At 35.9% G+C, this 25,950-nt stretch overlaps 1 protein-coding gene across 2 annotated transcripts in view; it reads right to left on the reverse strand.

The window, feature by feature from the left end:
• LOC142349785 (interferon-inducible GTPase 5-like) overlaps positions 1 to 13,318 on the reverse strand; it is a 35,529-nt gene extending 22,211 nt beyond the window's left edge. Inside the window, exons 1-2 of one of the 2 annotated variants that reach the window (XM_075401558.1) lie at positions 13,114 to 13,314; positions 1,672 to 2,948 (exon numbers count right to left, since the gene is read on the reverse strand). In XM_075401558.1, the coding sequence (XP_075257673.1) occupies positions 1,719 to 2,948; positions 13,114 to 13,230 (1,347 nt within the window). In that variant the 5' untranslated portion in view covers positions 13,231 to 13,314 and the 3' untranslated portion in view covers positions 1,672 to 1,718. Of the gene's footprint in view, positions 1 to 953; positions 2,949 to 13,113 lie in introns of those variants that run through there. The other variant, XM_075401557.1, reaches the window with a different exon arrangement.
• Between the last annotated feature and the right edge of the window lie 12,632 nt (positions 13,319 to 25,950).

The following is a 25,950-nucleotide window of genomic DNA, read 5'->3' on the forward strand; positions in this document are numbered from 1 at the left end:
ATTATTTAAAGAAGTTGCAATTTTCTCTATAATCAGTTTTTAAAATAGGTTTCATTGGTGTTGTAAAATACTGCTGTTTTTCGGTGTTTTTGGTTTAGAACCAGTTGTGTTAGAAGCAATCGACAATTAGGTTAGGTTACGAAACGAACTGGAGGACAGTACGGAGGCGGGAGACAACATCAAGAATTGATTGATTTCTGAGAGTATTAATCGACCAAGCTCCTTCCAGGAGATTGCATAGTGAAGCCACTCTGAGGGTAGGCCTGCCTAATCGTAAAAGACTTGGCAAGTTAAGTCAACCCATGTAGTATGGAATGGTGAACCAAGTAGACAATTAAAACGGTCTGCAGTAACCTGAAGTACCTGATAGGCCATGTCTTAACGTTCTATCAAGTTGGTTAATACTCGTCTGGTTGGGTTGTGGAGTGAACACCGACGAGCTCTTCACGCTATCTACTATCTTGTTTAAGTATATTGGTTTGGTTGATCGATTGATTAGTTAACTGAATTGAGGACCTGGTATAATCCTCAATCTTAGAGTCACCACTTAATTCTTTTCGGTAAGATTATTTCCTAGCAACAGACATTTCACATAACATAGAGGGGCGCTTCAAACTTATCCTAACATTATTACAATCATTGGCAAGTGAGCACAGTTCTAAAACGCCCCAAAACAGTTCATTTAGGGATCGATCGAAGGGCTTGGTATGACCCTTTAGTCTAATTAAGAGCAGTAGGTTTGAGAAGTTACTACCCCTTCCATTGTTTTTGCTGTACGGATTTTTTCTAGGACTATTTGCGGAATTTTTAATAGAGTAAACCTCCATCCTAAATATTAAAATTCTATACTCGCAACCAAATTAATTCATGTCTAAGTCAGCGTTAACTAAACACTTCGTCTCTGAGAAAATACGAACAATATAGGTGACATTTCTTAATTTCGCTGGGAAAAGTGGAGATTTAAATTTGAATTAATGTTAAGAGACAAATAGGCATTGGTAAGCACAAATGACTTGCATTTGAGTTTTTCTTTATTTACAAAATAAACATTCGATGAATATAAACTTTTGTACACACACAGTTAAAGTGAAGGAAGTATGAAAGTATTACCATGTCATAAGAAAGTAAGCAATAGAGAAAAAGCAGAAAAGCGCCAATAAAAATAAAATATCAACTTTAAAGAACAATTATGCCCATTACACTACTCACAAAATAAATAAACATTATTTAGCGCATGTGGAGAAACTTCATGTTTACATTTAGCACACAAACTAAATACCAAATTTCTAAGCAACTTTAGTTAAAATTAATAGCCTCGCTATCGCTTCTCGACTATTGATAAGAGTATTCAATTCATGCCAATAAAAAATGTGAAATATACTATCCTAACAATCCTAGTGGAGCTAAATTAAACATTCTGGCTCACTATTTTGAATTTTTAAAAAACAGCTTTTTCGTTTCACAATTATCTTATTTAGATTCTTTCGCAATTTTGTATTACGCAACTCATCTCAACGCCTTGAGTAAAATTATCATCAAAAAGCGAGCCGTTGAAAAAAGCTGCTCGTAACTTCACCCATAAAAAATAGAAACAATCAAAAGAGCTTGCAATAAGATGAAGAAACGCAATTTGAAGTACTAGACGGTACCAAACAGAAAAGAAATTCAAACCTGTGATGAAAGTCAATAGGGATCTCCGCTTTTGTTTGTCTCAGGTATTAATTTTCGTCCTCCGAAGCCTCAAAGGCTTCAAGTCGATGTCGCTCCGCATCCGAGAGATATGAATTCGCGAAGACTGCTAACTTTTTCATTTGGTCCAGAAAGCACCCCAATTGATATGAAGTCACAGCGTAGGATATTCCGGCTGCGACAGCAGAGCCTACGAAAGGCAAAACCCACTTAACTGTAGTTTCCACTGTTTCCGAGGTTGCCAGAAGCGACAGTTGAGATGCAATGAAACGTCCTGAAGTCGAGGCAATAGCTAGCGAGGCACTTCGGACCGAATCCCATGATGATAGGGCTCTAGGAGCACCATGACGAACGACATAAAGCAGTCGGTTCTCATTATACAATTTATTGGTTAAGGCATCTTCAATTGTTCCCTTTGGAACCTCATTCAGCTCCTCCAAAGACTCAATTGACTCTTTACTCAGGCCAAAACCTTCGAAATAAGTCAAGGTTTCTTCGATTAGAATGGTCAAGTCTATAGTAGCACTGATGCCCGGAATCGGCACCGCACCACCAGCCGCAGAAGCAATTGCTGCTTTCTTGATTCGAGACTGGAACAATTTGTATTTCAGCTCAATCATTTCCCGACCATAACCTCCAATCGTTAGTAGCAAGGCTTCCTGTTGAAGTTCAGACACACTATCACGACATATATCCTCTTTCAATTTCGGAAAATCATACTCCAGAGGATTTCTGTTGTTTACAAGATATACTTTGAATTTCGAAGTGTCAAAAGCAAATGTTTCCAATTCAGTTTTCACATTTTTCCGAACATCAGCAACGATATCTTCTTCTTCCAGGGATTCATCATCATCTTTATCCTTCATCTGCTTTTCAATACTGTCATCAATGTGCGTTCTGATCAAATAGAACCTTTTGTTATTTTTCTGAACTTCGTCAGCAACGTATTTAGCGTCTGAGCTGAATATGTCTTTTGTCACAATCAAGAAGAAGTCGTAATCATTTTTGTAATAGCCAATTTTTTCGAAATATGCCTCACGAGGAAATTTTACAGCGTCCACTCCCGGAACATCCCAAAGTATAATGTTTGGATTTCTAGGATGGGGAAATGACCGGATATCTGTAGTACATACACCTGTTGCTCGCACTTTAGCCACCTTTTTGCCAACATTGGCGTTTATCAGCGACGATTTCCCCTGTCTTGCTTGGCCAATGACAGCAATGTTGATTTTCTCTTTGCGCCATTTTTCTCTTTCATCCTTCAGAGATATTGCTAACATGAATTTTAGAACTAAGGGTTTGAAACACAGCGGACTTAAAAGTAGCTACTCAGAGGAAAGTCGGTGTCTTTCCCATAACAACCCCACCCCTCCCCCAGGCTTAGTGGTAAGGGTGGCTATAATTTTGTGAGGGGGAGCTATAATAGGAAAGCCCTAAAAATAAAGTCGTCCGAACTAAGAGCCGTAATTGAAGCTTTTTCGCTACAATTTTGTAAAGTCTTCTGTTGATTTTGCTTAGCTTGTATGTACAGTTCATCGAATTAATGCAAAAAAATTATGCTCCAGTGATTTAGTTTTTAAAACAGTCAAACTTTCATTTTAAAAAATGTTGACCCAGATAGCAATTTGAAGAATAAATCTCTTGACAGCTGAAATTTTTTTGATGCTCGATGAGCTAAAATAATATTTAATAAATTATTGGTTTTTACTTTCAAGTTGCGATAAAACTAATACCCAAAAATGATTGGCGTAAAATTAGGATTCAGAGATTGACGAAACATTGCAACCCAATTTGGGATGCTTTTATAATAATATGGTGTTAGCTTACTTTTGACGTCCAGTACAGATTAGTGGCAACTACACTTACAAAAATTGGTACAAAGAAAAAAACGTGAATTAGTTTTGGAAACACTCAATAAAATCCTGCCTACAGGGAATTGAAATAAATGATTACAATTTACTTGGTCGTCGGAAACAAATCAATCAAATGATTGACATCGGAATTCGAAACGACCAAGTAATAGAGAACTTGTCAAAAAATTCCAATTTTTAATAGCGTTAAAGCATGTATTGATCTAATTCGCTCAATTTCTATGTAATTATTTCCTCGACATAAATATAATAGTAACATTTGCGATTAATTATCTTTTTCGTTACAAACTAAATAGCAGACCTATTTTCAATTTATTAATTCGTTGACATTGTGGTTGAGTAAGAACTTTTAAAAGTGTCCCTGCATGAAACAATAAACAAACTAAAACAGTTGAAAGCGAGTTATAGTCACCAATTTTTAGCAGTTGACTGTTTATTTGATATTCAAATTCGGTTATTCAAATTCCCTGATTGCCAAAAATCAAATAGAAAAGATTGAATAGTTTCAAAAAAAGCTACATTGAGGTAGAGCGGTGTCGGGACAAAATTCCCCATGTCAAAATACCGTTCGGGGCAACCGGTTCAAAAATTAGAACCAATGCCTCTGAAATAGTAATGAAAATGAGTTAGTTCATATACAATAGCAATCTGAACGTTTAGGTTTATTAGCGAAATAGAAAAGAAAACAACAAGCGTGCTATATCCAAAATATGCTGTCATCGCAACGCAGCTGAATACAAAGCGCAGAAAGATGGGCAGACTAGGACCGTAGAATGATAAATTTTTCAACTGAAATTATTCGACTGTTCTAAGTGATGATCATAAACAAACTACCTTTTCTCCCCCAAATGCAAAATTCGGTCAATTCGCGGGCACGTCAACTCAATATACATGTAAAAATTTTGAGAGCAGTTGAAGGATGTCTTACGCAGAATAATTAATCCATGACAGGGGTTTGAAGAAAATACGTAGCCAACAAAATATCAAAGACAAGGTGATTTAGAATAGACATTTGTTATTGTTATGGATTCGTGGATAGATATGCCACTGGCGTAAGATCCCCGCATTTAGTTTCTTGTGCTAGCACGAGTTTTCAGAAACAACTGAAAATCCGTGTTCATGAGTTATGCGCAGTCTGTTTTTCAAAATTTTTTCGTCGAAGAAAGCCACTAGTCGCTGTGTGACGTTCAATCGAAAACTTGTTCGATACCAACGATTCTACCGCTGTACTTCATATTTTATATGGGGGAGTAACATTTCAAAATGATGTCAAAACATTTACTTTGGAAACTACTTTGCAAAACGCACTTTTACTTTGCAACGCATGTGTTCAAGCGAAAAAAGGTGAAGGTGACGAACCTCAAAGAAAATCAGAATGAAAACAAAACACAACCACAAATGAAAGCCCTTCAAAAAAGACAAACGAACTAAAAAAAACCATGTCGGAGATATGCAAATTTCTTACTGACAAATACTACGAACGAAAAACCTGAAGTAAAAGCCGTCAAACAAACTACTCAAAAACCTGCACCCGCTTTGGAGGATTTAACGGGCATTCGAATGCTCGGAATGCCAGAATCGAAAGACAAAGATGTAAAAAGAAAACGATTTAGCTGAAGTACGCAAAATTCTATTTCATCTTTATGTTGAAACTGACATAGGCAATATTATAAGACTTAGAAAATATAAACAGCCAGTGTTTATTAGCAGAAAACTTTCTGGCCAAGACGCTGAATTGGGAAACAGATCCCTTAAATTGGATAATCACAGAAAAAGCGAATCCAAAGAACCTACGAGTTAAAGACCAGAATCTTCAAAAAAGGTAGCAGTAAATGGTTCAAAGCAATCATTACCGATACAGAATGACTATCGATAAATCTAAACCTCCCAGTATACAACATGAGAAGCTCTAGAACTTCAAAAAAAAGATACTTTGTGAACTCAATTGCGTCTTATGCCTCTGCTAAACATGGCTACAAGAATATGTTAAAGGATTAAGCAATATTTCTACCTAATTATCAGTTACATCGAAACGAACGACCAGGCGACAAGGCAAAAGCAAGCACGGAGGAGTACTTTTAACGATGTCAAGGAGCATATCCATTGTGTTCATCTGAGGGTAGCCTATACTCATGGGACCAACATGAATATCAAAAATCGTTGAAGATGCTCAAAAGGAAGCAGCGAGAGTTGAATATCAAGAATGTGGTAATTGATGGAGCTAACAATTTCTCGCTGTCAGACTGGCCGTCGCTAAGTTTATCAAACCCAGAAGAGCAACTGGTTCAAAAAAAAACTCTGGGCAGAAAAAAACAACACCTCCAAAAGGGAGAAGTCTGGATGTAATTTTAAGCAATCAGCCTCGAACAGTTATCGAAGTCTCTACAGACAATTCGATAAGGAGCTTACACTTGTCAGACCACTCACCCTATTCAATGAAATTTTGTCCCGACGTAAAACCGACACAAATGCCAAGTAAGATCGAGTTGTAAACTAATTTCTGAAAACTCTCACACTAAAAGCCGATTGCTCCTAAATAATTGACTTTATAAACAGACACTCATTTAGTCCGTATTGTTACTCGAATCTGATTCAGTAGCTGGAAAATGATACGAATGTTTGTATGGCAAACTTCTTGACTTCATCCCGTGAAAACAAAACAACGAACAATTTTAGCACGCTGGGTATAACCCGAGGAATCTCATCTAATGAACAGGCTGAAAACTCGGCAACACCAAGCAGGAAAAACCCAAGCATGAATGTTAGCCAAGAAATGAAAGCGGATCAATTGCGCACTCATCTATCATTACCCCACCACAGGGATCAACAAGAATACGAAGAAAAGCTGTTTCGACAAGTAAGATTCTCTGATGTGCCCAATAACAATAAGAGCCTATCCAAAGAAAACGATCCAACCAGCGAACTATATTTCGACGATAAAAACGGTGCACATAAAGAAAAGGCCAAACTTTTTAAATGTCATTCCAATCCGTTTTCCCCAATGCATCCACTGAGTAAGGTTTAATCGAAAACAATGTCTCGGTTTTCATCAGCTTACTTTTCAATGAAGCCTTACTGAATCACCTGATGATCAATAAGGCAAAAGGTACAGATATAATGAGCAATCAAGTTCTCTTGAGTCTGGTAGGAAGCACAATGAAATCGTTGTTACTTCTATTCAACAATCTGTAAATGAAACTTTTCCAGATTAATAGATAAGCGAATATGTTCCGGTGCACAAAGATGGTGACAAACAGCTCATCGACAACTACAGGCTCATCAGACTCTCGTCAGCGGTTTCAAGAATCTTTGAAAAACTTCGACAAACACTACACGTTTGCATGTAAATCGATCTCACCTCATCAATAGGGTTTCCGTAAACGGAGATCTATTGTTACAGCCCATTTTGAAATACCTAAACCAGGTGTTGTCAGTTACGATAGCTTTGAGAATAACAGCCCAATGACCTTTTATTTGTAAGTTATAAGAGCTCTTGACAAAGTCAATCAATCAATACTTTTGCAAAAACTCAATGACCTTGGAATTAAAAACCGTTTCCGATTACTACAGAGCTACCTCAAAGAATGAAAATGAACAATTAGAAATGGCAATTCTGTCTCAATAAGAAACTACTTTTATTGGAGTACATCACTGCTCAACGCTTGGGCATCTACCATTCCTTATTTTTGTCAATGACCTGCCACAAAGTCATGAAAATTTTGGTTACGCTGATCACTTCAAACTTGTCGAAACCTATGCATTTATAATTGGAATAGGTATCACAAAGACCTTCAAAAGGTGTGACGAAAACTGCGTGACTCTCAACCTAACGAAAACGAAAGTTGTTAACTTTCAAGGAGACATTTCTTCGGCTAAACGGCTCTATCTTCTAAAATGTCCCAAACATGAATGATCTGGGCATCATTATCTCAAACACTGTTAGGTAGAATCAACACGCCAAGAAACTTGTAGAAAAGGCTGTTAAGCCACTCAACGCCATCAAACGAAGCATAGCGAATACTTCAATCTATTAGAAGAAGTTATCCAACAATTAGTATCAATTGAGAGTTACGGCTCTTCACATTGGAAACCATTCAAAACAGACTTAACACGAAATGAAAGCGTGCAGAAAATTCTGCGGCATGGACTCTACAGTCAAAATATCGATCTGTTAGTTATTAAAATGTATTATTATTCTAGCAATTTTACCACTATCACTTCATCAAGAACTGCACGTATTTCTTACGTTCGCCCAAATATTAGCCGGAAAAGTTGACATCTTTTGCTAACAATATGTTACTTAATCTAAACCGAAAGTATCAAAAGCAAGTTACAAAAAACTTGATATACCCTGTTTCGATCGAAAAAGTGCGAGTCTGATTTTTGGATGCGAGCATGCCAGTTGGCCAACCTCTTCAATGATTTCTTCAAATATGAAATTTTTCGAGATGAACACCATAAGCCTAAACTACTAGATGTCTACAATGGATAATTTGTACATCAATGGGCCGAGAACAACCCCTGCACATGGATATTATTATGTGAATGTACAAACTACAATTGTTGTTGTTGTTGTTGGGGATTTACAGTTTTCACTGAGGGGATTTTCGTCCCAGTCGTCGTCTTAGAAAAGTGTCCTATTATTTCTGCAGATCTGACAGTCACAGCATAGATGCCAGCTACAGATGTTATTTTCGTCGAATCGCTCGTCTACAAACTTCCACATGAAATTTAAAACTCGATTTTTAAGGCCTTTTTTCGTATTAAATTCAATGTATTTTTCTATTCGATTTGCTAGTCTGCATGTACGGAAAAAGAAATCATTTCTAGCCTTTTCAGTTCTGGTTTTCGGGAGCTTGAATAATTCATCTGTTCTCCCTTTTTCTGAATTTTGTTTCAGCATTGGTAAAAAGCTATCGTCTTCTGTCAATTTCGATAAAAGTAGAATGTCATTTAGTTGCATGAACATTGGTAGTGGTAGTATGTTAAGAAGTCTCAGTTGATTTGGACACGGCATGACTTTTTGTCCAAGGATCCATTTGACTACTTTCTTTTGAAATCTTTCAAGCTGTTGTAGCTCATCTCGGTTCGGATTTGTACCTGCAGAGCCATATAAGAGTACTGGCAAAATTAGTGACTTGTAGAGTCCGAGCTTGATCTCTTGTCTTAGTTGAAGAGCTATGTATCGTCGAAGTAGGTAGAGTACTTTGTTCGCTTTTTTCAGTCGTTCTTCGATGTGTGTCTTCCACGTCAGGTCATGGGAAACATAGATGCCGAGATCTTTGATGACTTTGGATGACTCTAGTTTAGTGCCCATAAGCTCGTAATTTTGTGTTTGACCTCTTATGCTCAGCTTTGCACATTTGTCCATGGCTAATTTCATTTTATTTTCGTTTACCCACTGTTCAATACCATTGAGATCATTTTGATCTTGCCAAAACGTTTTCTTCCCTGCAAGAATTTTTAGGTCATCCGCGAAGATAAATGGGTCAGAGAAAACTAACACATCAGGTAGGTCATTGATGAATATGCAAAACAGGAGTGGTCCGAGAAGAGAACCTTGGGGTACCCCACTTGTTACATCCAAAGTTTCCGATCTTGTGTTGTCTACCCGAACGAATTGTTTCCTATTGTCTAAGTAGTCAATGATGATTTCTAATAGGCAACCTCCCACTCCAATATTTGCAACTTTTTGTACAAGCTCAAAATGCGGCACTTTGTCGAAAGCTTTGGAGAAATCTGTGTAGAATGCTACAATTTCGGTGCTTGATTCGTTATCGAGTGCGTCGTGAATTGATTTCAAGAAGGATAGCATATTTGTATTAACTGAGCGTTTTTTAACAAATCCATGTTGGTGTTCTGTTAGGAATTTTTCGAAGTGAGCGTATAAAGCTGAACAAATGCATTTCTCAAAAACTTTACTGTCAATGTCTAAAAGAGAGACTGGTCGGTAATTTTCTACTTTCCGTCTGTCATCTTTTTTGTAGATTGGTGTCACAGCTGCAATTCTCCATGATTTTGGGATTTTTCTCAGTCGTTTTATCTGCTTGAAAAGTACATTTAAATTCTTACTTGTTTCGCGTGCTGTACGTTGGAAAAATGCAGGCGGTATTCCATTTGGGCCTCGCGACTTTGTGGCATCTAGCGAAAGAAGTATTTCGTAGATTGCTTTCTTTGAGATTTCGAAGTTTGTAATTTCAGGATTTCTCAATTTTACATCTTGTATAAAGGAATTTTGGGTGAGAACACTGAGTGAAAGAACTCGTTCATCATGTTGACTTGCTCTTGCATTTTTGTGCTCTGTTGATTTTCTTTGATTAGTAATTTTGGAAGGCTGGGTGATTTTTTCAGGCTTTTCAAGTGTTTGCAGATTGTACCGGTATTTCTTGCACGCATGATTTTCTCCTGATATTCAATCCTGTCCAGTTCCGATGATTCTATCAATTGGTTTTCAAGTTTAGGAACTTCTTGTTTTCGATAACTAGTGGGTTTTTTGGATAAGAGTCGTTTTTGGGTTTGTAGTCTCTTCATGTTGTAAGAAGTGAAACTTGATATCCAGGGAGGTAGACTTTGTCGGTGTCTAGTTCTTTTGGGGACGTGGACCTCGAATATTTGATCCATGTACTGGTAAAATTCTTCGCACATGTTGTTTATGTTAGTGAAGCAAACTGGTTTGAAGGGTTCAGTACTTAAAATATTATTTATGCTTTCGTAGTCAGCGTTTCCGAAACTTCTAAAATTTCCAAGAGTTTCTTTGGTGTCTTGGCGTGGACATTCTAGTGTTAACTGGATTGATTTATGATCCGAGCAGTCGTAAATGAGGAAAATTTCTCGTCGAGATGTGCCACCAAATTACAATTTTTGTAAAATGCTACATCTAGAGTGTTCTGCCCACAGGTGGGGAAGTTTATGATTTGTCTGTATAGGGATTCCTCAAACAATTCAATGACTTCGTTTTCTTCTTCATTTGTACTTGCTAGAGTTTTCCAGTTAACATCAGGACAGTTTATATCCCCACATAAAATGGTCGTTTTTGATTTAGGAATGATTTTAAGGAGTTTTTGGAAATCGTTAACCTCGTAACGGTACGGACTAGTTCTTGGGGGGTGGTAAAAGGCACAAATAAAAATTTCGTTCTCAGCTAATTGTATTTTGCAGACAAGACTAGAATCCGGTTGCTCAGAAATTACTCTTTCGGAGATGAAGGAGTTCTTTACTGCTATGAGGGCGCCTCCGTGGGTATTTTTGTCTTGATCCATTTGTCTGTCTTGTCGGTAGATGCAATAGTCATTTAGAAATAGTTCAGATGATGGAATGTTATCATTGAGCCAAGTTTCGCAGAGACATATAACGTTGTAGTCTGAGTTTATTACAGCATTTGCAAACTTAATTCTCCTCTCTACGTTCACAAGGCTCCTTACGTTTAGTTGCAGAATGTTAACAAAACCTAGTCAGTTTGACTTGGTTTCTACGGAGGCAATCTCCACTTTCGCACCATCGTTGAATAGTTCTAAATTTCGAATTTTGAGTTTATCTCGAGGAACTCCTTCTGTCAACAGTTCTCTTCTCTTTTTCAGAATCAGGTTTTCTTTGAGGGCATCTTCTTTGCTGAGAGCTGGTAGCAAGTAAACATTTCTCTTTGCTAATTCCTCTCGATGTTCAATACTTTTTGCTAAGGCTAGCCTGGCTTCATGTTCGTTAGCGACCGTTACTAAAAGAGTTCTTGGTTTCTTCCGTTCTCTCTTGAATTCACCTAGTCGTTTGAGTTCCTTCACTTCAGGCCTAACGCCTATTTCACTCAGTATTTCATTTACTTCGTCAGTTGTGGGGACAAGATTTTCAGCTTTTGTTTTGTTATGATCTTCAGGGATCCCTTGTATTCTGAAACTTTGTTTGATGTTGTCGACGCCTTTCTCTTTCTTAATTAACTTTCCAAGTTTCCTATCTGTCTCCTGTGTGGATTCCACGGAGATCACGGCAGCATACGTTTTATCAACTTTTTCACAAGTTGTTTTGATGGCGGTTTCTATCTTTTTGTCTACAAGCTCAGTCAATCTCTTTTCCATGTTTTTGAGTTGATTGCTAAAGTCCAAATTTTCTATCTCGGTCATGTTCGCCATTGTTCTGCATCTTATGAATTTATCTCGCTCGTTTTTGTCCACGCATTCATTGCAGAGAAGCATAATGTTGTTTCCAAGATCTATTATCCCGTTGAGGAGGCCGAGGAAAGTCCTGTGCAAATTGTCGTCATGTGTATATGACAGTTGCAGGCAACGCATGTATATGTTTTCTCTTGTGCCTGTATTGGCTTGTTACAGGTCTTACAATTTTTTCCCATTTGTTTCATAAGCTCTGATCAATTCCAATTGAACTTAATCAGCAGGAGTTTCACAGAACTTACTACGTTGACTTAAAATTTTGATCAAGACCAATTGAATTTAATCAACAGGAATTTCACAAAATAATTTGATGAAGACTTTAATTTTTGATCGATTCCAACTGAACTGAATCAATAGGATTTTCACAAAAATTTTGAATAGAAATTGCGATAGGGCTTAACAAAAGCTAAACGATTTTGCTCAAATTGACGACTGGGACTGAAAACTGGTTTTGATCAATTCCAATTGAACTCAATCAATAGGAATTTACAAAACCAACCTAGTGCCAGACTTACTCAAATTTTGGCTGCGTTTCGTTTCTTTTGCTTTTTCTTTCGTTGCTGTTGAGACGGGCTGGGTTTCTTTTTGATAATCGCTTTTAGATTGTCGCCGTGATTTCGTACAATAGTTAGGGTTTTGATTTCGAGGTGTGAATAGAAATTGCGATAGGGCGATGATTTTTTAAAACTCAATTCTTTATAAACTATTCATAATGAACTGAACTTGTAGGGTCGAATGACGCCTGGACACTAGTCCTAAAGATTTAATCATTATTATTAATATTTCAGGCAACAGCCTTCCCCATCGGGCACTGGCTCTAGTTGGTGCTTCGACTGCTGAAAGTCAGCGCAATGAGCCTACAAGCCCGGAGGCAGCGTATAGAGCTACACAAAATTTGTTCATATTATGGGAAAAACCTGATATTTGAGTCTCCATGATTCAATGAAAAACCTCCAAAATCAAGCGAAGAATAAAGTCAGAGCTTTTAAAGAAATCGTTCGTCCGTCATCATATGCAAAAAGTGAATGAAACTGAAATTTGTACCCAAATATTTATTTAATCTCTCAACATGCAAGCAACCCAATTAACAAGATGGGCCTTTTTGACAAGAAAAATAAGAAAGAAAGTGCACAGAGGGTATTTCAAATTATGTTCAAATAATTAGTTATTTACACTATTTTAATTCTGCCCGTACAGAGAGCCACTTGTTTAAAAGCATGGCTTCTGAAACTACTCGAAAAATTAAACTTTTATATCAACTGCTGTTATATCAACTGCTGTTATAAGTTGTATTTTAGCCGCACAACTTGTCTTATAACGAAATTTATATTAAGAGGCTCCGCATAAGATATCCCGGCAATGACATTCGCCAAAATTGTTAGCAATATCCTGGCCTTCATTTCATCGTAAAGTTTTTTCCCCAATCCGTGCTTTTTCACTAACCCTTCGATATATTTGTACGAACTATCATCGTTCTTTTCATCACCCACTCCTCTCTTCGCTTCAGCCATCGCGTAACAAACTAAAAAGACACTTTTAGGATATTGTAAAAGTAAGCGTTTATTGGACCAAACTATTATTAAAAGAGATGGCAGATCACCAGCGTATTGAAATGCCACAGGTACCGCACTTTCAATCAACTCTCTGACAGTGTAAACTTTATTTTATAAACCCTATCAAATTAACAGCTGCTGGTTTTTTCGCCAATTAGAAGCAAACAATTTTTGTTTTAGAAACCAGACAATTTTAGAGTTTATTCTAATGACTTTCATAAAAACATCAGATTAAAACATGCAAACCGAAAACCAGTAAATTCAATAGTAGTAGTAGTAGAAGGAGAGTCTTTAGGGTCGGAGCCCACGTGTGTAAAAAAACCCTTCAGTTTTCGTTTGGCACGAGTTTTTTCATTGGATTGCAGATTCCACAGTTGTATAGAAGTCTCCAGGTGCAGCTGTCGAGTTCGTTGTAGCTTCTGTGGAAATAGTTTTGGTACATCTCGGTCAGAAGTTTCTTCCTCATTGGCTTCTCCGTTGTTCTTCTGATGATGTTGTATAGCTTCGCTGCTCTGAAGAAGAAGTTTTCGTCTGATTTCTGTAGTCGGTGTTTGGGGAGTTCAAATTCCTGCTTTTGTCTTGTTTGGTTTTCTTTGCAAAAGAAAATACTGAATTCCAAAATGTTACACAGCATAAAATTGTCAACAAAATGGCAATGTACAAATCCTAAAAAACATATAACCAAAAGAATATATTTTACAACGTATGGAATGTTACAATATTAAAAAAATATTGGATATTAGGAAACTAGAAACAATGAAAACTTTAAAGGTCCCTCAACAAATCTCTGTATTCCAATGTCTTTGGGTCCTTCAGATATTCCTTGAAATAGAATTCTTTCACAAAAGTTTTTAACCTTATCGAGTTTTTGTCTTTGTTCATGTGGAACTTCATTGTACAATTTCATGGCTTGCAGCATCGATGATTTATCGAGGAATTCCGAATTATTTTTCATAGCCCGATAAATTTTTCATGTTCTCGCATTCTGGTTTAAATAGGAAGTTTGCAATACATTGTTCTCGCTAAAAGCTGGTAATTTTTTCCCAACATATTCTAAAATACAATGCATCGGTATTTGAAATGAAATTCAATAGGCATGATTCTATTTTTTATTTTTAAATCAGTCGAGCGTTCAAACTTTTTTCTTTTGAAACATACTTTTATTCTCCAATTAAGTTGTTTTTCTAAACTTATCATGAGAATTTTTCTGATACCAACGAGCATAAGAGATGTGTATTGAATTTGACTTAAAACAAGCGCTTTCAAGAGTGTTACTCTAGTTTTTTTAGGAAAACAGTTCCTTATGACTTTCAAGATTTTGATGCTGCACGCCATTCTGGATAGTTTTCTTTTGATCTCTTCTTTAAAATTTTATTTGTTGTCCAATATTCTTCCTAGATATCTTTTAGATGAGGTTTCTCCTATTTTTACAACGTTAACATTGAGATATGATGAAGTTCGTTTTTTTTGATGGAGCAAACACGATTTATTCTGTCTTCTTATTGTTCATAATTAATTGATGTGTTTGGAAGTAAAAACATAATTCTTCAATATTTTTTTCCAAATAACTTCTGGCTACAATTTCATAATCACGAGAACAAAAGAAGAAAGTGTCATCAGCGTACTGGATTACTTGACAATTGTCATTATCAATAGCTGTATGAAGATCATCCACATAAATGTTGAACAACAGTGGTCCTAATACTGTTCCTTGTGGCACTCCTCTGTTAAGCAAAATCCAGGCGGATTCATTTCCTGAGAAAACTACTTTTTGAGTTCTATCTTTTAAATAGGATCTAATCAATTGTGTAGATGTTCCGTCAAATCCTAAACAATTCAATTTTTCTATTAGTATTTCGAGTGAGATTGAGTCAAATGCTTTTGAGAGATTGAGGAATGCTCCACAAACTAAAATCCTTTCAACCATTTCGGTTCTTACATATTCCCTACATTGTAGTATGGCAACTGTTGTGGACACTTTTTTCCTATATCCAAATTGTTTAGGTGAAAGCAAGTTATTTGAGAACAAATAGTCATTATTTTGGATCCTTATAACTTGCTCAAAAATTTTTGCCAATGCACCGGTTACTGATATTGGACGATAGTTAGTGGGATCTTCTGTGTTCCCTTTTTATTAAAGAGGTGAGACCAAAGCATTTTTGAGGTCAGTTGGAAACGAAGAGTCAGAAATAAACTCATTTATCAGAAAAGCGTGTAATCAATACAACTCGCAACTATGAGGAAAACTGAAACATAGACGTAGCAGTCGTAGTTGACAAGGCTTCCAGAAAGGGACCGACTCCGCTTATGTTAACAAATTTCAGGTCTCATCAAAATCTTGCTTCCAGGTTAGTGTTCACAGTAACAGATGACTGTCCATGAGCAAGTAAAATTCTCGTTGTAGTTTTGCAAGAAGTATTCCCAGTAAATATCGCTTATTATCATCGACCGAATGATTGTCGATCAACAACTTGGTTTTTATGAGGTTGAAGAAGAAGGATCGATGGGAAAAATATCAGTTTTTTTCTGGGAATACTCAAAAACTAATAGCTGTACCATTTGATAAAGGTTGTGGTTTTTGAATCATGAAACAGACAACAAACTCGAAAATCTAAATAATTCCTCAGTGCCAGTCAGTTAGTTTGAGGCTCGTAATGGAGAAAGTGATGATCTAACAATAAAAACGGAGAAACTGATAAATAGCAGTTTGCATCAGTTAATGAAACAGGGAAAAATAAGTGAGATTTATCACAGACTCAGGACAACTAGATCGCAACCGGCTACGCTTTATGGATTTGCTAAAGTACGTAAAAGTGGTACGCCGCTTCGGCTTGTTCTGTCATTACCCGGTAGCAGTTATAACAACCTCAGTAAATTTCTCTCTCCCTATATTGAGAGGCTACCAGGTGAAATTATTGAGACTAACTCGAAGGATGCCAGAAACGCTTTAGAGGCTATCAAACTGGATGAAGTTGAGCTAGTTGTATCTCTCGATGCTTAAAGCATGTACATCAATGTACCGGTTGGGGAGGCAATTGAAAATGCTTTTAAAGAAATGTAGTCCAGTGACGAGGTTCCTGAGATTCCGAAGTCAGCTATGAAAAGCATTTTCAAACTAGCCGTAACGAATGTTCGCTTTAAGTATAAAAAAAATGTGGTACACCCAATCGGACGATTTAGCAATGGCGCTTCGCTGGCTGTACTTTTGGCAAATTTGTGGATTAAATCTTGAAAAATCCTTGCAGAGACCAATTGAGGGAATGGGGAAGGCAATATGCATTGATTGTAAAAGACGTGTTACTTTCCGAGGCAAAGGGGTCCAGTGCGGATCATGCAAAAAATTGTTTCATTCAAAGTTCCAAGGTATCACTGACACTGAGTATAAGAATATGCAGGAAAACGTATGGATCTGTTCTTATTGTGCGAAAAAGGGTACGAAAGAGGACACACAGGAATTGAAATTCTTCAAGTGATATGTGGATGACAGTGTGCACTGTCAATGGGCACCCCTAGATTAACATAAGTATTCAAAATCTCTTCACAAAAATTTTTAAAATTTACACTTCACTCTTGAGACACCAAACGGTAGTGGACACCTGGCATTCCTAGATCTAAATACAAACGTAAACGATGATAGGAAAATTAGCTGTCAGTTGTATCAAAAACGACCGATACCGTCATAACACTAAATTTCAGAGCTCTGCACAGTTACAACCAAGTGTTCTTCAAGGGACTAAGCATAGGATTTTTAATGCGACCAGTGACTGTCAATCCTGTGATGTATTTCTTAAGAAAAATCAAGAGATCTTGACTGAAAATCATTATCCAACTGAGTGGTCATCCAGTATTGTTAATGATACGTTAGATAAAATTGTCACGGAGGAAAATTTTACAGCAAAACCGCCCAAAAATGAACAACATCTTAAAAAAGTTAAAAGGCTGAACAAAAAGGAGCTTAAACCGACTTTTTTTTCAATACAAAGGAAACATCACTCATAATTTTGCAAGTAGTCTTAAAAAAATTTGTGATATTAAAATCATTTTCACAACGAGAAACTAAGAACTTGCTTGCCCACCCTGAAATCATCTTTTGATAAGAAGCTGAAATTACATGTGGTAATTAAAGTTAAATGTAATCGATGCAGTGCCATCTATATTGGCCAAACCAGCCAAAATGTTACCACTAGAATTTCGGAGCATCAAAAGAAGGATTCCCCTGTGGGACAACAACTTGTTGAATTTTGTGGTACAGCGCATAACATGGATTGGGAGGCTCTAGATGCATGTCGAGGAGAAACTTAAAACAAAAAAATTCTACACAGAAAAACTTAAACCGCAATTAAATACGCGCGTTGACTACCGGGGGCTGCAATTGACATTGAGGTTTTAATTCAGACACAAGAGACTTGACTTTTGAAAGTAAAAATTTTTTCTGGTACAAGTTAATTCAAAATTCTGTCAATTCCAACTATTAAAAAATAACAAAGAGGAATGAAAGTAAAAATCCTCTTACAGGAATAGAAAGCATCATACCCGGGACTTTCATAAACTCCGGACTAAATCTTGAATAAGTTTTAGTGTAATAAGTGTAAACAAAATGTTGTAAATGTGATATTAAATGTATTTAATTTCCAAAATTCGTTGTTATTTTAGCTCATTTCCTAGAAATAGAGTCAAAGACAAGTTTATAAATTTTCAAAATGAATTCATTTAATTTTTAAACTTGGCGATTAACGCAATGTTCGAAAACGTTCGATTTTAGGTAATATTAAGTTTTAATGGCAGTTTTTTGTTCTCTGCGTCGTTATTTTGGTTGCCGGAAATTTATCTATATTTCTCTTCTGAGGAACATTGTCGCGTTGAAACACTATTCATTTCAAAAAATTTCGTCGCAGTGATGTTATTTTTGCAAATTAATATTACTATTATTATTTTGACCTTGTGGATATGCCACTGGGGAAATATGCCCCGCAATTATAATCTAGGATAAACACGACATTTTTCACACAGACAAAATTAACTCCGGATACAGCTGTTGTTTCCAGTCCAGAGTCTATTAAAGTAAATCCATATTCGATCGATTTATATTTAAATTTGTTATCAGTTAATATCTAAGGTTTTTTGGGAATAAATTCGAGTTAAACAAGGCGACCAATTCCATTAGTTCAAAAACTTTGATCTTTATAATGATTGTAGATATTTTTATATTGGTTGAAGACACTCACAGAGTAAACTTGATAACCTGACGATGGAAGTTATAAGGTAAACGTTCCTTTTAAAATTTAGAATTAGACTAATTGACTTTTAAATTCTTCAAATTTCTATTATGCCGATTCATTTATAAATAGCAGAACGAAAGAAAGTTCTGAAAAATTTCTTAAAATTGATGAAAATTTTGGATTATCTTAAAAGTTCTGGCGGCAAGTTCCCCTTTTCATGCAAATAATACTATTACTTACAAAAGCAAACTTCTTCTACCCCACATCAAAGAAAGGCCCGGCAGGAATCTGAACCCCTACGCCTACAACAAACTGGATAACGTTTAGTACCTAATACGCAATAGCAGGTGGTTGAGTTGCCGAAGTGACTTAGTTAATTGACACGACACGATTAAAAATACCCTGACTAAGCACCAATCAAACAAAAAACCCCTTGCATCCGAAAAGCTGTGCAACTTTTTTAATAGGAATAGCATTCCATTCCAAGCTATTTTCTCTGATGTTAATGAGAACGGACACTAGATATACTTAACCACTTGCTTACAACTGGATTCTTGATAATTCAGGTGAAAAAATATATCTTCTCACGAAGGAAACAGCGAAAGACGTTATCAAAAGCAGTACAAATCCCTGCACCAGGAGGCAGCACAAGGATTGCACACACTGGAGGTGGTGTGGAAGCTTTCAGACAACATAATACGATTATAGAACAAAAGTAGAAGTAAACTGAAAGTAGGTAAGAAACAGAAAAAAGTCTACTGATTGAAAAAACTCATAGAACTACAGAGAATACCGTCCGAAAGTAGCACGAGCGTTAAGCTAATTAGGCTAATACTTACGGACGATGTTGTCAATAGTTCTAGTGAACTTCCTGCACAAGACGTTGATTTCTGCTCTAATAATGCAGGCCGTTTGGATGCGAACGTAATCTATAAAAACGAGAAAAATGTACGGCGTATTTAGAACTAGCGAAAGAATGGAAAAAACTCGGAAAGCAAGTTTTAGAATGTTTTTTTGAAGGTTGTTTTAATAATGATTTGTCTCCCAATTTTCCAAAGTTTCGTTTTCGAAAACAAACGTTTTTTTTCCTGAGAAAGCAGCGCATAGTTTCCAGCTAAGATTTTTAATGGAACAGCTAAAAATGGTAGAGGAAACGTTGAGAAAGCGAAAATGTGAAAAGAGAGCGGCAAAACCGATCAGAAATATCAATTGCACATGGTTGCTACAAATTCTTTTCAATATTAGCACAAAATACCGATCCACTATGGCAGAACATAAGACAGTCGCAGCGGCAAGGTAAACCGTTTCGTGAGACAAACAATTTCGCAATCAAACATCAAAGTGCCTTTTTGTGGATGTTATCGAAGAGCCCTTTTTTGTCACAGAAATGCTCTATTATGACCCAAAGCGTCCATTCTAGTACAAGTTCAATGAGAGTCATTTTCTGGCGGATTGTCATAGTGGAACAGGTTTGTCAGATCGCTCCACGAAAACAGAACTTCCAAAAAAACTGTCCGAAATCGAGTCTGCAACCAAGTGGCATCACAAAACGTGAGAAAGACACATATAGATCATGACCTTGTAAAAAAAGCTCAATGGGAACGAACATTCGGATGTGTCATGTAACAAAGAGACTTTTGGTTTGTGGGTAAAAAAGAAAGAAAATTGAGAAAAAACCTGGATGTCCTTAATTGTCCGCAGTTTAAATAAAAGTTAAGTGTGAACGGAAAGATCACTGTATAAGCGGAAAATATCAAAATATCAATGAACAGCATCATGCTAGAAGGGAAGAAACAGGAGTGAACGAATGTACGACAGACTCCAAACAACAGGAGCGCAACCTGCTCGTCTATATGGTTTAGAGAAAATTTACAAAATCTACACGCCATTGAGAACGGTTCTGTCGGTTCCTGTGAGCAATTACCAAAGTTTAAACAAAAGTCGTTAGATATAAAAAGGTTATACACGAACTTGCTTCTTTCCGAAGCCATAGAAATAGCTCTAAAAGGCCTCTTTTCAAGTGAAATTCTTCCAGATATGGAAAGATTAACATTAAAACTTCTAATTAAATTGATTGTGACATATGTAAATTTCAAATGTAACAAAAGTTGTACTGCCAAGCGAACGGCTTAGCAATGGGAGCTTCATTGGCTTCAAGATTGGCCAACATTTAGAAAAATTATTTCGAAGATAAACTAAAAGAGGAAAGCTGTGTTCATGAGTCAGACTTTTTGTAAGATGTCAACGAGAAATTCCCCGAATGTTCAAGAAAAATAGTTTGTAATAGTAAAAGATTTCAATGTGAACGATGCGGAAAATGGTTTCACGCGAAGTGCCAAAGTCAAAGAATGAAGAACACAAAGCCATTGGTGTTATTTTAATGTTCCGTATTCGCTGCCCCATATTAACCAAAACAGAACTCATTTTAAAGAGAAATTTTTTGCGCGCTTTGTTGACGACATTATATGTACCACAAAATCAACAAGCGGAGAATTGATAAAAAGACCGCATTGCATGAAAGACTTCTGTTTACGTTGGAGATTTTAGATGCAAACATCACATTGGTTTTTCTTGACATGTAGGTATGTTGGGAAGGAAAATAATTTCATGCAAATGCTACCGAAAGCCTACCGATACCTCTACCATTTGAAACTTTTGTAGATGTGCCCCATAGCAACATAAGAAGATATAGTGCAAGGGCCTATACATGGTATTTTTTCGTTGCACAAGCAATTGGAAAATTTTGGCGAGGCACTTCAAACAAAACAGGATACATATGGTTTAAAAATCAGCATCCTGAAAGTTAAACAGCAAAAATTATTACTGAAATTATCGAAACATTCGTTGTAGGAAAACATAAAGCCTCAAACACCAATAAAAGGATATACCATTGAGGAAAAATAGTTTTGAGGGAGTCCCCACTTTTTTAATGCAGTACAGAGGCGATTTTAGCGTGCCTTTGAAACAAGAACTCCGAAAGACATCTCTACTCAATTTTTTTAGGATTAGGAAATTGAAAATTAGCTTGCCTTCGTTTAATTCAGGTTCCGATAAAATTTGAAATCTCAAGTGGTTTGTGAAATTTCTTGTAGCTGATATGAATACTCCTATTTTGGTCAAGTTTGCGTTCTTTTTTCCAAGAGGATGAAAGTGCAACAGAAGCTTGATTCAACGGTCGGGGAGCACGCTAGGAAATGCTGTGGTTCGTCAAAGGCTTTTACTTGACGCATCAATGACCAGTGCAGCGACACCGAAAGATTGAGTACCGTAGTGGCATTGAACATAACGCAACTGGAACCAATAATAAACACGCTCGACGAATACCGGTGACGGGAGCTGACACTAAAGTATTTGTCTGAGATGTGAGTTGGTTTGATCGAAAATAGTTTAACGAACAATATATGCAATAAAAAGGCAAAAACTAACGCTGATGTCGGATGAAAATCCCTCAAAATTTCAGAAAAGAAAAATTAAAGACATGTTTTGAAAGCTGAAAATTGAAGATCTGCAAAAACTGTAAAATTTCGAGTTAAAAATGGATCAATTCCAGGAACTCAAAAACTTCAATCTTTATATTAATTGTAGATTTGTTTTCTATTTCAAGGAAAACATTGATAGTGTAGAGGTGATAACTTGAAGATGCTAGTTATAGCAAAAAGTTTTGGTTATAATTTTAGAATTAGACTAATTGGCTTTTAACTTCTTTTAATTTGTTGAATGACATTGACACTATAGTTATGGAACCAAAAATTCAAAGCTTCCACGTTCGTGTTAGTTCTTAATTAGGAACTTTCTGTCTTGATCAAATTTTGATTAATGACTACCCCTAAGTCTTTCGCCATCGATGACGACTTGAAAATTTTCCCTCCCGGGCCGAGGAACTTGGCCAAAATTATGTAAAATAAGCGGCAACTAAAGTTGACAAGTTGGAAAATTCACCGCAATTTTCCTACACAATTTTGCGTTGAATGCGTTGAATTTAAATACAAAAATTCAACGCATTCAACGCAAATTAGTTAAGAATTGGTGGTGAATTTTTCAGCTTTTCAACTCTAGTTTCCTTTGATCTTACATATTTAGCGTTAGATTTAGCGTAGATCTTACATATTTAGCGTAGAATTTAGCGTAGATCTTTCATAATTGGCTTTTAATTTAGCGTAGATCTCACATATTTTTGCGCTGAATTTAGCGTTGATCTTACAAAAAATTAAAGCGTTCATTTGAACTATTAACCTTCAATTGCGTATGGGACTCAAACTACTGATCTCCTGCTTGCTTGTCACCTCTTCTACCATTGTGCCACAGTACCTTGGTTTCCTAAAGAGCCGCAATCCTTATAAAGCGTAGATCTTACATATTTTGCGTTGATTTTAGCGTAGATCTTGCATATTTTGCGTTGAATTTAGCGTAGAACTTGCGTAAATTTAGTTGAAATTAGCGAAGATCTTACATATCTTTCGTTGAAATCAGCATTGATCTTACATATTTGGCACCGAATTTAGCGTAGATATTACACGTTTTGCGTTGAATTTAGCCGAGAACTTACATAAATTCAACGTATTCAACGCATTTACCATGTGGCGCGTACTGGGAAAAATTTTTCATATTTTTCAAGTTTTGAAAAAAATTTGAATACCTAAATTGGTCTGAAGTGTTTTTGCACCGTAAGATAGCACTCAAAGGTTATTTTTTGCTGACTTCATTTTTCTCACTTGTGCAGTATAGGGGTCGAAAAAGAAAAAAACTAATTTTTCGAAAAAAAACTTGAAAAATTTGAAATCGTAAAATGGTCTGAAAAGGAATTCGCACTATGAAAGAGCACTAAAAACTGATTTTTTTTCTGACTCCATGTTTCTCACTTTTGCAGTATAGGGTCGAAATAGTGAAAAAAATTAATTTTTTGAAAAATTACTTGGAAAAATATTGAAATCGTAAAATGGTCTGAAATGGATTTTGCACTATAAAAGAGCACTAAAAAGTGGTTTTTCCCTGACTTCGTTTTTCTCACCTGTGAATTATAGGGGTAAAAACAGTAAAAAAAATTTACATTTTGAAAAAATTAACTTGAAAAACTTTTGAAGTCGTAAAGTGGTCGAAAATGGAATGGAAAAAATTCAAAGCTAAATATGTAAGATCTACGCCAAACTTCAACGTAAAATATGGAAGATCGGTGTTGAAGGCGTTGGATTTATGTAAGATCTACGCTAAAATTCAACACTAAATATGTAAGATCTACGCCAGAATTCAACGCAAAATATGTAAGATGGGCGTTGAATGCGTTGAAAATATGTAAGATCTATGCTATATTCAACGCAAAATATGTAAGATCTACGCTAAAATTCAATGCCAAATATGTAAGATCTACGCCAAAATTCAACGCAAAATAGGTAAGATTGGCTTTGAATGCGTCGAGTTTATGTAAGATCTACGCTAAGTTCAACTCAAAATATGTAAGATCTTAGCTAAATTTAACGCTAAATATGTAAGATCTACTCAAAAAAACAACGCAAAATATGTAAGATTGGCGTTGAATTTTTGTAAGATCTACGCTGAATTCAAAGCAAAATATGTAAGATCTACGCTTAAGTTCAACGCTAAATATGTAAGATCTACGCCAAAATTCAACGCAAAATATGTAAGATCGGTGTTGAAGGCGTTGAATTAATTTAAGATCTATGCTATATTCAACGCAAAATATGTAAGATCTACGCTAAAATTCAACGCCAAATATGTAAGATCTACGCCAAAATTCAACGCAAAATAGGTAAGATTGGCTTTGAGTGCGTTGAATTGATGTCAGATCTACGCTAAAATCAACGCTAAATATGTAACTTCTACGCTAAAAATAGACGCTAAATTTGTAAGATCTACGCTAATATTCAACGCTAAATATGTAGGATCTACGCAAAAACTCAACGCAAAGTATGTAAGATTGGCGTTGAATGCGTTGAATTTATGTAAGATCTACGCTAAATTCAACGCTAAATATGTAAAATCTACGCTAAAAATAGACGCTAAATATGTAGGATCTACGCTAAATTCGACGCTAAATATATTAGATCTACGCAAGTGTTTGAAAAAATTAACTCGAAAAACTTTTGAAATCGTAAAGTGGTCTAAGATGGAATGGAAAAAATTTAAAGCTAAATTTGTAAGATCTACGCTAATATTCAACGCTAAATATGTAAGATCTACGCAAAAACTCAACGCAAAGTATGTAAGATTGGCGTTGAATGCGTTGAATTTATGTAAGATCTACGCCAATATTCAACGCAAAATATGTAAGATTGACGTTGAATGCGTTGAATTTATGTAAGATCTACACTAAGTTCAACGCAAAATATGTTAGATCTACGCTAAATTTAACGCTAAATATGTAAGATCTACTCAAAAACTCAACGCAAAATATGTAAGATTCGCGTTGAATTTATGTGAGATCTACGCTGAATTCAACGCAAATTTTGTAAGATCTACGCTAAAATTCAACGCTGAATATGTGAGATCTACGCCAAAATTCAACGCAAAATATGTAAGATCGGTGTTGAAGGCGTTGAAATTATTTAAGATGTATGCTAAATTCAACGCAAAATATGTAAGATCTACGCTAAAAATCAACGCCAAATATTTAAGATCTACGCCAAAATTCAACGCAAAATAGGTAAGATTGGCTTTGAATGCTTAAATGCGTTGAATTTATGTTAGATCTACGCAAATTCAACGCTAAATATGTAACCTCTACGCTAAAAATTGACGCTAAATATGTAAGATCTACGCTAAAGTTCAACGCTAAATATGTAAGATCTACGCCAAAATTCAACGCAAAATAAGTCAGATTGTTTTTGAATGCGTTGAACTTATGTTAGATCTACGCAAATTAAACGCTAAATATACAACCTCTACGCTAAAAATTGACGCTGAGTATTTTAGATCTACGCTAAAGTTCAACGCTAAATATGTAAGATCTACTCAAAAATTCAAAGCAAATTATGTAAGATTGGTGTTGAATTTATGTAAGATCTACGCTGAATTCAACGCAAATTTTGTAAGATCTACTCTAAAATTCAACGCTGAATATGTAAGATCTACGCCAAAATTCAACGCAAAATATGTAAGATCTGTGTTGAAGGCGCTGAATTTATTTTAAGATGTATGCTAAATTCAACGCAAAATATGTAAGATCTACGCTAAAATTCAACGCCAAATATGTAAGATCAACGCCAAAATTCAACGCAAAATAGGTAAAATTGGCTTTGAATGCGTTGAAATTATGTTAGATCTACGCAAATTCAACGCTAAATATGAAACCTCAACGCTAAAAATTGACGCTAAATATGTAAGATCTACACTAAAGTTCAACGCTAAATATGTAAGATCTACGCAAACACTCAATGCAAAGTATGTAAGATTGGCGTTGAATGCGTTGAATTTATGTAAGATCTACGCTAAATTCAACGCTAAA

Source organism: Convolutriloba macropyga, chromosome 11 (genome assembly GCF_964194025.1).
Source record: "Convolutriloba macropyga chromosome 11, txConMacr16.3, whole genome shotgun sequence".
In the NCBI taxonomy this organism is placed as follows: Eukaryota; Metazoa; Xenacoelomorpha; order Acoela; family Convolutidae; genus Convolutriloba; species Convolutriloba macropyga.